General features: G+C 54.9%; 1 protein-coding gene across 1 annotated transcript in view; it reads right to left on the bottom strand.

The window, feature by feature from the left end:
• ATOH8 (atonal bHLH transcription factor 8) overlaps positions 1 to 3,534 on the bottom strand; it is a gene marked incomplete at its 5' end in the record, with an annotated part of 34,066 nt that extends 30,532 nt beyond the window's left edge. The window contains 1 exon segment of the mRNA XM_082851299.1: positions 2,779 to 3,534. Coding sequence (XP_082707425.1) covers positions 2,779 to 3,534 — 756 coding nt within the window.
• Between the last annotated feature and the right edge of the window lie 9,475 nt (positions 3,535 to 13,009).

Raw genomic sequence — 13,009 nt, 5'->3', positions numbered from 1 at the left:
CAACTGAGGCTCAGAGAGGGAAAGTGACTTGTCCACGGTCACACAGAACGCATACAGCAGAGGTATAACTCAAACTCCGGCCTCCGGACTCCCCGCCCAGTGCTCTTTGCACCGTACCAGGAAGCTGCTCAGAGAAATGAAGCCCCAGACCAGAGCCACAGCCCCAGACCTGACCTCGGTGCTGCAACAGCCATGGCCTCATTTCAGGAAAAACCATCCTTCTTCCTCACCCTCCTTTCCCAGGGTCCATTTCAGACAGTCAAGCCTAAGCCTAGATCCAGAGTCACAGCCTGCCTGGATAAGGGCACACACACACATACGCACACGAGCGTGAGTGTGTATTCACGTGCGCACTTTCTACAGGTGGGATACTGAGGTCCAGAGGAGGAAGGAGTGCCTCTGAGACACAGGACTTTCCCCATCGGATGGAGGCTGTGATGTGGACATGGTGAGTGTGCCCTAGCGATATTTCTTTCCCTCGCAGACAACAGACCGGTGCCCACCAGCAGCCTTTTTGGGGAAGGGACAGATGGACTGGGCAAGGGGGGGAACAAACCAGAGGAGGCGCTTCTGATCACACATTTGTGTGTGCTCTTGGGCACTAGTACTGATCGTGTGTACAGGTACAGCTGTTTGTACCTGTGTGTGTGTGTGTGTGTGTGTGTGTGTGTGTGCACACTTTCTCCCTGAATTTGTCCCTCTTATATAGAACTTCCGCACAAGAAGGGCGGAAGTGAAAGGAAACCACGATTAACAATCTCATCTCAGAGTCAGCCATGTGTACACCCACCTTCCGACTTAACAACACTGCGAGCGCAGGGCCCACAGCGCTGATACAGCTGACATTGTGAGAAGCATTTGGCCAGGTAGGCATTCCAGAAACTTCTATCACCTTCCCTAACCCACTAGGTGATCTTGGAAGCGTTTCCTTCCGTCTTTCTCCAGGCCCCAGTTTTCCATTCCATTAAATGGAAAGCTAATTCAACCGACAGGGATGTTAAGATCAAATAAGATGGAATTTATTACTGAAAGAAGTTAAAGCCACTGGACAAATGAGATGTAGTTGAACACACAGAGACCGTGAATACTTTCTCGGAACTGAAAGAGGCAGCTGGAGGAGTAAAAAGGATGCTGAACTGTCAGTTAAAGGACCTAGGTGCCAGCCCTGACCATCCTCTCACCAGCTGTGATGCTCTGGGCACGTGGCCTCCCCAATCTGAGAGGGGTTGCCCTAGCTGCAAGGTGAGCAGGTGGACAGTCATCTCTCTGCCATCTCATCCTTCCATCCTGGGCGGTAGGTAGCAGGATGCCCTCCAGGCTGCCACCCTCTGACACAGAGCCACTGCCTGAGGGTGAAACTGAATTCTCCACTGGGCCCACTGCCCAAGGTCCCAACTGTCTATGACAGTTATCTGACTCCTCCACTCCACTCCACCTCACTGACCAATCATCTTACTCAAGCCCAAATGTGACACTTTGGCTCAAAAGTCATAGAAACTCTTTTCCCCAGGAGTTTAATTCCCTTCCCATGATGGACACAGGCACCTTCCCTGACCCACCCACAGGAGGAAGAGGAGAGAGTGTGATCCAAAAAGAAGATCATGTTTTTTGAAATCCTTTGTTGTTGGCTAAAGCCCAGAGAGGGTAAGTAACTTTCCTGAAGTCACACAGGAAGTCAGCTGCAGAGCAAGCAAAAATCCTGACCATTCAAACCAGTCACATCCACCCCCCCAACCCTTCCCCATGCCCTGTGTGGGCTGGGGGCAGGGGGCACTTACCACACTCTTCTTAGATCTCCGCTCTGTGAAAATGCGCAGCCTAGAATCCCGGGGCAGTCTCAATCTTGTCTAAGCGGAATTGTAAAACTGCCACTCCCCACTACGGGTAACTCTTGGACAAATATTCTTTCCCATCGGCCCCAGAAGACAGTGTCTGGTGAGGACAGCCCCCACCTGCCCCAAACTAAGAAGCCCCTAACCCACCCCAGAACTAGTTTCTGAAGATTCCCCGAACCAATCAGTCCCCTCAGCAGACCTGCCTGCTTCAGCATGCGGCGGGCGGCGAACGGCAGCAGTGGAGGGGATCTCCTGGAAAGGCCCTCTCCAGCCAATTCCTGAGGCCGCCCCTGCAGAGGGGGCTCAGGCTTGTACCCCGGGTCCTTAAGGGACACCAGGAGCGAGGGGTGCAGAGCGCAGAAGCAACCTGAGTTCAGGGGCATTCCTGCTGGGAGGTGGGGGCTGAGGAGGTGCTGACAGGTTCCCGCGGGATGCGGGACCCTCATGTTCTGGCAAAACCAGGACCACCCCTCCGCAGCGTTCCGGGCCTCCAAGACCACGCCAAATTGCCGGAAGGGTAAGGGTCTTCCCCCTTTCCCCGCCGGAGACAGATTCCCACATTGCCCCTCTCCACTCCCCACCGCGCCCAAGGGACCCCGGGAGACGAATATTCGCGGCCATAAAAGTGAACTATGAGGGGTGAAGTCAGACGCGCAGACAGGGTCACCCCAGGGGGGACGGGGGTGGCTGTAACCAGGGCGTGCCCGAGCCAGAGATCTCGAACCTTCACCCCGACTTTGCAGACTAAGAGCCGTACCAATGCTGTGGCAAAGGTCACTGCCCCAGGAGGACCCAAACCTGTCTGGGCCCTGGGGCCGACCGGGCGGGGACAACTTGCCGCTTACCCACGCCCTCATCCTCCCTAAAGTCCCCCAGCCACTTACCCACCCACTCCCGCAGTCATACCCGGGCGCAGTGAGGGTGTGTGGCTGGGAGCCGGTACCTGCTTCCTGAGCGCCTCGAAGGCTGCGCTGATGGTGTGCACCCTCGTCCGCTCCCTGGCGTTCGCCAGGAGCCTCCGGGTCTGCTGCAGGGCTTTGATCTCGGAGGAGGCGGCGGTAGCTTCGCCTGGCCGTTTCCTAGGCGACGCGGAGGAATCCGGGTGGTTATTGTAAATTACGTGTGAAATTGACGAGTAAGAACTTTCCCCAGGGCGCGTGGGGGGGGCCGGGCGCACTGAGGGCTCCGGGGGAGCAGGGGCCGCCGACGGCGTGGGGCGTGCTGGCGGTGCGCACAGCAAGATGCGGGGACGTAGGCCGGGCTCCCGGAAAGGCTGTGCCTCGGGACCCCCAGGTACCTGGCCCTGGGGCGCTGGAGGCGGCGGCGGTGGCGGCGGCGTGGGGAGTCCCGGCCCCACTGCGCCCAGGGCGAAGCCGCGTTTCCGCGCGTCCAAGACCTCCGGAGCCCGGGCGCCCCCGCGCTCCCCGGCCGTGTCCGCGCCCCCACCTGAGGGAACGGCCGGCACCACCCGGGCTGGCACCGGGGCCGGGACCGGCTGCAGCCGCTGGGTCCTGTCCCGCAGCCCGTCGGTGGCGGCGGCGCCGTGCTCGGGCGCTTCCAAGTCCAATCGGAAAGTTTTATAGCCGTTCGCGCGCCGCGCCGGCTCCTTGCCTTTCCTCTTGAGCTTCTTGAGGCCGTTCAGCTCCTTCACACACACGGTCTTCCACGGCCCGTCCTCGAGAACCGGGATGTGCTTCATGGCGCGGGCAGCGCGCAAGGCAGGGGCGTGGGGCTGCCCGGGAAGCGCGCCCGCCGCGCTCGCTCTACACGCTGCGCGCCGGCTCTGCCCGGGCGGCCGCGGCGCTCAGCGCCTCGGAGTCTCCAGCTCTCCCCCTGCTCGCTCCCTCCTCCCTCCCTCCCTCCCTTTCTCCCCCTCGTCCGGGGCAGCTGCGCCGCCGGCTCCGCGAAGCCGCCGGGCTGTCCGTTCCCGGAGCGCTCAGAGTGTCATCTGAAGTCGCTGCCGCCGTGCCAGCATTTCTGGAGAACGCCCGCTGCGCTCCATCTGTGTTTGTTTAGCCTCAGTTTACACAGAAGCCCAATTCGCGAGATCAGTCAGCGCCGCCGCCCGGAGAGGAGGCAGCTCCCGCCGCAGCCTCCCCAGCCCCGGCCGCCCGAGCCGCGAGCGCCTTTAAAGAAACAGGAAGCATTTTTCAAAACAGCTGGGCTGCTGGCCGCCTCCTTTGTCCGCGTCCTCTCCACCTCCCCCCACCCCCATCCCTTCTGCCCAGAACCTGGTCCTCTGGCTCTCCCTCCCCGCCCCCTCCTCAAGTCCGGGGCGCTTCTCTTTCCCCAGAGGACAGTCCGCTCCCGAGCACGTGCCTTCTAGGCCCTTCGGCCCTTCCCCAGATCAGAGCCGGGCCTTGTCTCTCTGGCCTTGATGACCTCTCGGTGACGCAGCGTCGCCTTCCGCACCCAGCACCTCCACGTCCAGCCCTCCACCCCAGCTTGCCAATCGAGAAAGAAACAGAATGGCGACTTCTCCTGGGGGGCGGGGGTGGGGGTAGGTCGACGAGGGAAGGGAAAGGCTCTGGGGTTGCCCGAGACCCTCACTCCCCCTGCACCGCAGCCCCATCCGCTCGGGTCACTTGCTGGAGCAGAGAGACCGGGAGCAGAAGGGCTAAGCGCCAGGCAAACTGAGGCTCTGAAAAGGAATGGGCTTTCCCACGGTCACGCAGCGAGTTAAAGAGGCCGAGCAGCGTGGAAGCTTTGGTTTTAGACGCAGCATCTGGGAGAATCTCAAGTCACCTCACCGCAGGTTGCCTGCTGCGTTGCTGTGGGGAATTCAGCCCCAGGCACATAGGGGGTACCAGTCAAATGGAAGCTTTGGTTATTATTAATAACAGAGGGCAGAATAGCTTCTAGAGGCAGATTTCCTGGGTTCCAATGCCAGCTCTGCCACTTACAAACTGAGTGTCGTTGGGCAAGTCACTGAACCTCTCTGTGCCTCCCTTTCCCCATCTGTAGAATGGAAGTAACAATTGTACCTTCTTCCCGAGGTGTTGTGAAGATTAATTGAGCATATATGTGCAAAGCGTTCAGGGCTGCCTGGCACAAAGTGAGAGCTTTGCAGGTGCCCACTGTTATTGGCAGGGGACAGAGGTCGACTACCCAGACCTTCGGTCCCAGTGCCATCCCACTGGAGATTCTGGGGGAAAATAAAGAGCAAACTAGTGGGCCCTCACCCGAGCCCACCTCCCGGAGGCTGCCCTGAGGACCAGCACACGGTCCTTCACTCTTCGCGGGTCCTTTCTCTGTGGTAGTAAGTTCCTCCTTGGTGGTGGTTGCTTTAAGCAGTCTGAGAGAAGATAGACCCTTGACCCTGGCCTTGGGCTCTGACCTCTGCAGCCACTGGAATCTTTGTCTTTCTGGTTTCAGTCCTTCACTCCCATCCCCAGACCCACCAAACCCTGTGGGGCTTTTCTTGTGAAAATGCAGGGTTCATCAGAGTGCCTTCTCTCCTCTAGGGGAGAATGCCCTGGGGGTGGGAGGAGGCAGATGACATGGTGACCTGTGCCATACAGTGTCCTGTGAGGTAGGATGGGGGTCCAGGAAGAAGGTTCAGGGACAAGAGCATAGACTGTACTTGGCTTTTCAACTCTCAAGCTCCATGACCCTGAGCAAGACAGTTCATCCCACTGGGGTTCTGAATCTGTCCTTGAGGATGATATTTCTGTCCAGCCAACCTCTCAAGATAGTTGGGGAAGTAAAAAGAGATCACAGATGTAAAAGGACTTTGACATAAGACTTCAAACATCCCTTCACACGTCACCATTCACACAGGGACACACGCAGAGGCATGCAGTTTTCTGATCAATGCAAAACCTCATTTTTTCCACCGGGATGGGTCCCGGCATCATAAAATGTGTGCTGCCTGAGGCACCCCCTTCCCTGGGCACCCAGCATCTTCCCATACCTTATCTCTCTCCTGAAGACCAAGGGTAAGCCCCAGAGAGGAGTCCCCATTCTCCTTCTGTTTCCCCCACCAGCCCGGGACCCTCTGAAGAGAACACTCTTCTCACTCTTTGATGACTGGCTCCAGTCTCCCCTCCTCCTGTAAGCCTCCCCTCCTGCTGTAAACCTGGCTGGTCAGCACAGCCCCCTGTCACTCTTGCTGGCCTCTGCATGTGGTCACTCACAAGAATTGCTGCAACTTGCCCTCCACGGAGGTCCTGCCTGAACCCCTGGGTTTGTGAGCTCCCGAAAAGCCGCTGTTTCCTTCCTCCCTGTCTTCCAGGAAACTTTTGCTGAAGGCTTCGTGCCCTTTACATTCTCCAGATCCCAAGCAGAAGCTGAGACCCCAGCCTACCCACTCCTCACGCACCCAGCCAGTCGGTGGCAGAGCTGGGGGGAAAGCCAAGACCTCCTCTCCAGAGCTGCTGAGGTCCTCTCTGAGCCTCAGTTTCCCCCTCTGTAAAATGGAGATCGTAATATTGTCTCATTGGGCTGGCATGAGGATTAAGTGAGGCTGCAAGTACAGCACTGAGCCTGGTAGGTAAATGGGATGACGGTGGCCTTACGCATCCTGGGTTAGCACAGCTGCCCAGGCGCCTTGCATCCCAGCTTTTCCCCCCAGGCTCGGGGTGCATTGGCAGGCTGGGGTGTCCATGGCTAGTTAGGGCGTGCAGAAGTCTCTTGGCAGGACTGAAAATTGTCCCTAAAGAGGCCAGGCTGTGCTCCAGGAAAGTCACGTGTCTTGGTTGAATAGCGAAGGCTCCACACTCATGCTGATCCTGAGCCTGTCACCAACTCTTCCAAAACAGAGGAGAAGGTCACTGAGATCCCAAGGGGTGGAAGGAAGAGAAGGGAGTGGATAGGAGTGGCCGTCTGCACTGGGTGGAGGTAGAACGGGACTCAGACCCAGCCAGTCTCCCAGGACATGCTCCTTACCCCTCGCCATGCTGCCTCTCCCGCCGGTCAAATCGCGGGGCCCAGGGGTTGGCATCAGGCTAGCCTAGTGCTTTGCCACTCACCAGCAGCTGTGTGGCCTTGAGCAGCCCGTTCACCTCTCTGAGCCGCAGTGTGTTATCTGGGCGTTATCCCCTTAGTCATAAGATGGAATGCCATGTACCGGAACAGGAGGGCCCAAGTGATGTGAAGCGTCCCTGTTATTGTGATTCTCAGCCCACCAGGTGGCAGACCTTCGAAGTCCAGGCTAACTGCCCAAGGTCCCCCAGCCTAAGGGCAAACCGGCCACCCAGGGCTCCCTTCCCTCAGTCTTCTGGAGAAGTGGAGGGAGACCAGCCTGCCAGCACCCCCTGGTGGTATGTACACTGTCTGGACTACACACAACATAGCCGTCTCCCCACAAGGATTTAGAGCCAGGAGTGGTAGCCCTGCAATGACAGCAATTTGGATTTTGTGAATTCATAGAATTTCCAGGATAGAAAGGCTCTCCAGGCTCTAGGTGGTCTCACCCCCTGTTTGGAATGGGACAACACGGACATCCAAAGAAAACCTATGCCCTACATTAAAAACATCCCCCACTGAATCAAGTGTTTGTGGTTACTCTGGGCTAGCATATTCGGGCCACTGGGAGGTTCCACATCCCCTGTATGGCCGGTCCAGGGAATAGGAATGAAACTAGAAAGGGAAGTGAAGGCAAGAGCTTAGGGCTTAGGCCACTGGGAACAAATGTTAGAAAGCCAGGCAGCAAAACTCACCACCACACAGGGAGTGACTACAGGCTCTAGTTCACTAAATCCTTATAACAACCCAGGGAAGTAAACCCATTCTACAGATAAGGAAACTGAGGCTCCTAGACCAAAAAACAAAACAAAACAAAAACTTGCCAATGGAAAGGAAATAACAGAAGTGGGATTTGAACCCAGGCCAACGGACCCAAAGACTTGAGCTTTGAACCATTGTGTTTTGCTGCCTCCTGAGACCTCAGTGAGTAGCATCTGGAGAGGTGAGTCACTGGGCCATCTACAGGGCTGGCCTCTCTGGAAGCCTGGCTGTCCCTGCATGTGCCACCAGCCTGGGTGAGCTTCTTGCTATCCTCTTCTCAAGGGAAGCCACTGTCCTCCTTTGGACCAGCTCAATGACCCTCCAGCTCCTTCCAGGTCAGGGTCAGATGGCAAGGGCAGTGCCTCTGGACATTTGATGGTCTCAGGCATATGGATCCCAGGTCTTATCCAGGTACTGGTGCCCTCGTAGCATTGCTGGGTGGAACCTGCCCAGCAATTCCTAAGTGCATATGCACCACCCATGGGTGAGGACAGGATAGCTCTGCAGGGCGACATCTCAAGATTGCCATCTTCTTGGCCAAATGGGACGGAACCTTGGATACTTGCTACATGGAACACTACATTCCTGAATCCGGAGTTCCTATTTCCGGCTGTCTAGATTGTTCCAAAGTGGGTGTGTCATCCATTCGAGAAAGGGAGGAAGAACAGAAATTAGACTGCCAGAAGGCATGGGATCAGTGCCTTCCAGAATTGTGCTCATAGCCACCCTGGATAGGACCACCCAAGGGAGTGAGCAGAAAGCAGAATACCGTCAGCCTGTGGCCCCCAAGGTCCCTCCCTACCTTTCAGTCGCAGTGTCTGCACTGCCCCCATTAGCCAGCAGGATGCTGGATCCAGAAGACAGAAACGAGACATCCCGGCAGAAAGTTGTTCCAGACTCACTCTCCAGTCTTCCTTCCTACCTCTCTCTATCCAAGTGACCATCCCCGCTGTGGAAAATTCAGAGAGTCTTTGGGGCTGGGAAAGGGGCTGGATAAGGGCACGGCAGGAGGGAGCAAGGAAGGCCTTCAGCAGCCCCTCTCTGGGGCTCCCTCTCTGGGATGGGCTAGGGTGCACCTTCTCAGCCCTGAGCACATGCTCTGTGGTTAATGGAGCAGTTTCCCCTGCAACAGGCAGAGCCCGTGGGGTGCACTTAGTCCTGGCTCCTGTGGTCAGGGAGCAAACGGCAGGATTGGCTCAGGAGAGGAGGGGTTCAACAAGCACCAAAAGGAGCCTGGCACAACAGGCTGGTAGGTGCCAGGTTCCCACACAGTTGGCCAGATGTCCTTTGAAACCTAGGACACATCATGTCATTCCTCTGCTCAAAACCTCTCCGTGACTTCCTGTTTTTCTCAGATGTGTTAGGAGCTGCCAGCAGTCCTCGCCCCCTGCAAGCTTGGAGACGGGGGTCTGTCCCCTCACCCTGGGAACCCGGACTGCCTTGGCTAACGGAGGCCTGAGGGAGTGGAGGTGACACCGTGCTTTTAAGGGCACTGGCTGTTTCAGCTTGCTGTCAGTGGGAGCCCTGAGCCACCGTGTGAGCAGTCCAGGTGACTCTGCTGGAGAGAGAGGCCTCGTGGGGAGCACTGTGGTGCCTGACCTGTGAGTGAGAAAGGCACCTGGACACCTGGCCCAGGGGAACCTTCAGACACCTCCAGCCCCAACCTCTATCTGGCTACAGCCACATGGGAAAACCTAAGTGAGAACCGCCCAGCTGAGCCCGGTCAACCCCCAGAACCATGGGAATGAATCCTGAATTGTTGTGTTAAGCCGCTACATTTTGGGGTGGTTTGATATGCAAGCAATAGAGAACTGGAACATTCGGACAGGAGCCAAGGTTGGCATCTGGTCCTCCCTTTCCTCTCTGACTCATCCCCTCAGTCCTCCCCCACCACCCGCCCCATCCCTCTGCTCTCACCGCACTGGGCTTCTTGCTACTCCTTGAACTTACCCAGCAAGCTCCCTCCCGCCTCAGGGCCTTTGCACAGGCTGTTCCTGTGGCCTGGAATGCCAGGTAGCCCAGGTAGACTCGTGGCTTCCTCCCTCACCCCCTTCTGGTGTTTCTATGTCACCTTCTCAGGGAGGTTGTCCCTGGGCACCCCATATAACCTCCTCTTCAATATCTCTACCTCTTCCCTGCTTTAATTTTTCAAGTACTTACCATTATCTGACATATTATGTTTGTAGGTGTATAACTGGGTTTTTTGTTTATTTGTCTCCTCCACCAGAATGTCAGCTCCATGAGGGCAGGGATTTTTACCTGCCTTGTTCACTGCTATATCCCAGGATCTAGAACAATCCTGGTATACAGTAGGCACTCAATAAATATTTACTGAATGAACGAAGGCTCACTGCTCAGTTTGGATCAGGTCTTACTCAGCTAGTCAACCAGCTGCTTTAACAGAAGAAACCAGTGGATCCAGAGTTGATCATGTCCCAGGGACAGCTGCTCTGACCACCGGGAACTGGTGGTTGGTCCAATTCACTCTCTTTTCTCTGGTTTCGTGTCTCCTGGCCTGATAAACAAAGTGGGGGACAATGGGTGCAAATCACCAGTCATTCATTCACTTGACAAACCTTGGGCCGAGCCAGGCTTCACGATGGGACTGGGTCAGAGAGATGAGGTGTGTACCATCAGGAGCTCAGGTGATTCCCATCTCCAACTTGGTCCACCTGTGACAATTCAACACACATTTGTAGACACCTACTGAGGCTGTCTACACCTACAGCACAAAGACAGCTACTGAGGGATACAGCAGTGAACAGAGCAAAACCCCTGCCTCACGGAGCTAACATCTGGTGAGAGGGCACGAGGTATCCGCCTCGAGGCATTCCAGGTCCAGCAGAGAAATTACACAAATCTGTTAAGAGCCGTAAACACAGCACGAAGCGATACACTCTGTAGGGAAAGCTGTGGGAATTCTGAGCACGGCAGAACTGCTCTGGGAGACTTCCCGAAAGAAGAGGCATTTGAACCAGGCTGGAAGGTCCATGAGATCTGGCCAGGCAGACCCCTTGCCTGACAAATGCCCATGGCTCACTCCCTTACCTCCACCCAGCCTCCTGTTATGTCACCTCCTCATTAGGCCTCCCCTCACTACCCACTTACAACTGGAACGACCACCAGCCCTTTTCTCCTTGTCACACGCTTGCGCATCACGTTTATGGTCTGCGTTGCCACCCAAAGGAGATAGAAAGTGGCAGGAAGGAGCGGCGCCTGCTTGACATTATCCATCATAACTCCATGCTGTTAATGTGAATTTTATCACCTTTGTAGTTTTGTTTATTAATTCATTGACTTATTTCCATTTATAGTTACATAAGAATTAAAAGCATAAAGCATAAGTGTATAACTATGTCTCAGGGCTCTGTGACAGTGTGTCACCTTTCGAGACAGGAGCACACATTACCCAGATTCAAGAAATTCTGGGCAGGATATTATCAGACTTGTCCTGCAGCTTTGACTTTCTGGTCTGGGAGTCGAAAGATACATTCTCTTCCCAGGACCAGCTATGTACCCTTCCCTTGGGCACCTGCTTCCCCTGTCCCCTGCCCCCTGCAAGCCTCACTTTCTTCTCTTTTCTCTCTTGGCCACGCCGCGTGGCATGTGGGATCCTAGTTCCCAACCAGGGATCGAAACTGCTCGCCCTGCATTGGAAGCGGAGAGTCTTAACCACTGGACCACCAGGGAAGTCCCAAGCCTCAGTTTCTTCATCTATAAAATGGGAAGAGTGAGAAGGTGATGGCACCTGCCTACCCCGAGATCTTCCCATCCCCAGCATCTTAGCATTTGTCATAAGCCTCTCCAAAACCCAGAGCACAATGGGGGAAAATGAAACATTCACTCGCTAGAGAGAAAACTCTCCTGCAGGTCTAACCCCTATTGCAGGCAAGAGAAGCTCTGTCACGAAGCCATCAATCCCACTGGAGCACCGAAGCTGGATCAGCCAGGGGTCGGGCGGGGAGCGAGCCAGAGGCCCTTTAGTGCTTTCCTCATCAGGACCTAGTTGTCAACAGCCTAACAAGACCTGGCTTAAGCCAGTGATCTCCCGGGAGCTGTTACCAATCCTCACAGGCGTGCTCTGTGGCTAGATGTGAAACCAGTGTGTGATAAGTTCTTCTTCTTCTTTTCTTTTTTTAGGAAAACAACATTAAATTCCCCAAGGAGCACATTCCTTCATTGTGAAGTATTCCCTACCCATCTCCCCCATTCCCTCAGAAAAGAAAGGAAACAAAAAAGGCTTGGCTACTTCTTCTGTACAGGCTCCTTAAAAAACTATTTTTACAGCTCTCTAGAAAAGTCCCCTCTGATGGCGGCAGCCGGAGCACATGAGGGGGCAGGACGGAGCTGACGCAATGCACATTTATTAGCAATGTGGAAAATTAAAAAGGTACTGGCTCTTCCACGGCCCAGCTCAAGGGCAGCCCCACAGACCTGGGAAGCCCCAGTGACAGCTGTTGATCTGGTGGTCTCCGGGCTGAGTCCTCAGACGCCTCATCAGTTGCAATCCTAGATTGGCACAGCTGGAGGGAGGCTTGGAGACCATCTAGTGCCCGGAGGCCAAATACTTTTTTTCTCTCTCTTTTTTTTTTTTGAATTTTATTTTCTTTTTATACAGCAGGTTCTTATTAGTTATCTATTTTACACATATTAGTGTATATATGTCAATCCCAATCTCCCAAAGGACAAATGCTTTTTATCATGCATGCCAAATCTAATTGATTGGTAGGGGCTGCTTGAAGCCCTGTGTTGAAAAGGATTCTGAGGCTGGATCTGGGTCCCATGGGAATGAGTGCTGTAATTGATTAGCAATGTCTGCCATGGATGAAAGAGGAAGAGGGCAGTATTCATGCCATGTGTTGGCCACTCCTGGTCTAGTCCAGTCTTCCCATTTTATTGATGGGGGAGACTAAGTCCCAAAGCCCATTGTTTGTAGGGTCTTCCCCAGCCTTCTTGGGGGCTGGCTGTTGTTGGTAAGTGGCAGGGAGCTTAAATATCTCTGAGGTCCAAAGATGTCAGATCCGAAGACCGTCTCTGAAAACCCAAAACAATGATTGGGTTTGGTTAATACAGTCAATTGCCTGTTTCCTGGAAATAACTGGTACAATCAGTCATCTCACAGGATTAAGTCAGTTCAACCAATGAAGACGATCTGGCAGGCCCAGGTGACCCCATGCCAGTGTTTACCTAACACTAATGGTTAGATGGTCAAAAAGAATCAATGGGTGAGACTCACCAACTATTTGGCCTCAGGACAATAAAATCCCCAAATGGCCAGTGGAGTCGCTCTAATCAAATGGCCAACTATCCATCTGGTCTCTACCCGACGAGCTTGGGTCTAACCATCCTGTCCATTACTCCACTCCCTCACCCCCATCTTCTCCTCCCTGCCAAGCCTGGCTTATTTCCTTCTCCTCTCCTGAGTCTGGGAGAGACCCTGCCATAGA

This window comes from Leucopleurus acutus, assembly GCF_964270905.1.
Source record: "Leucopleurus acutus genome assembly, chromosome: 12".
Lineage (NCBI taxonomy): Eukaryota > Metazoa > Chordata > Mammalia > Artiodactyla > Delphinidae > Leucopleurus > Leucopleurus acutus.
Note: the sequence above shows the minus strand (reverse complement) of the source record. Positions and strands in the feature narration are given on the sequence as shown.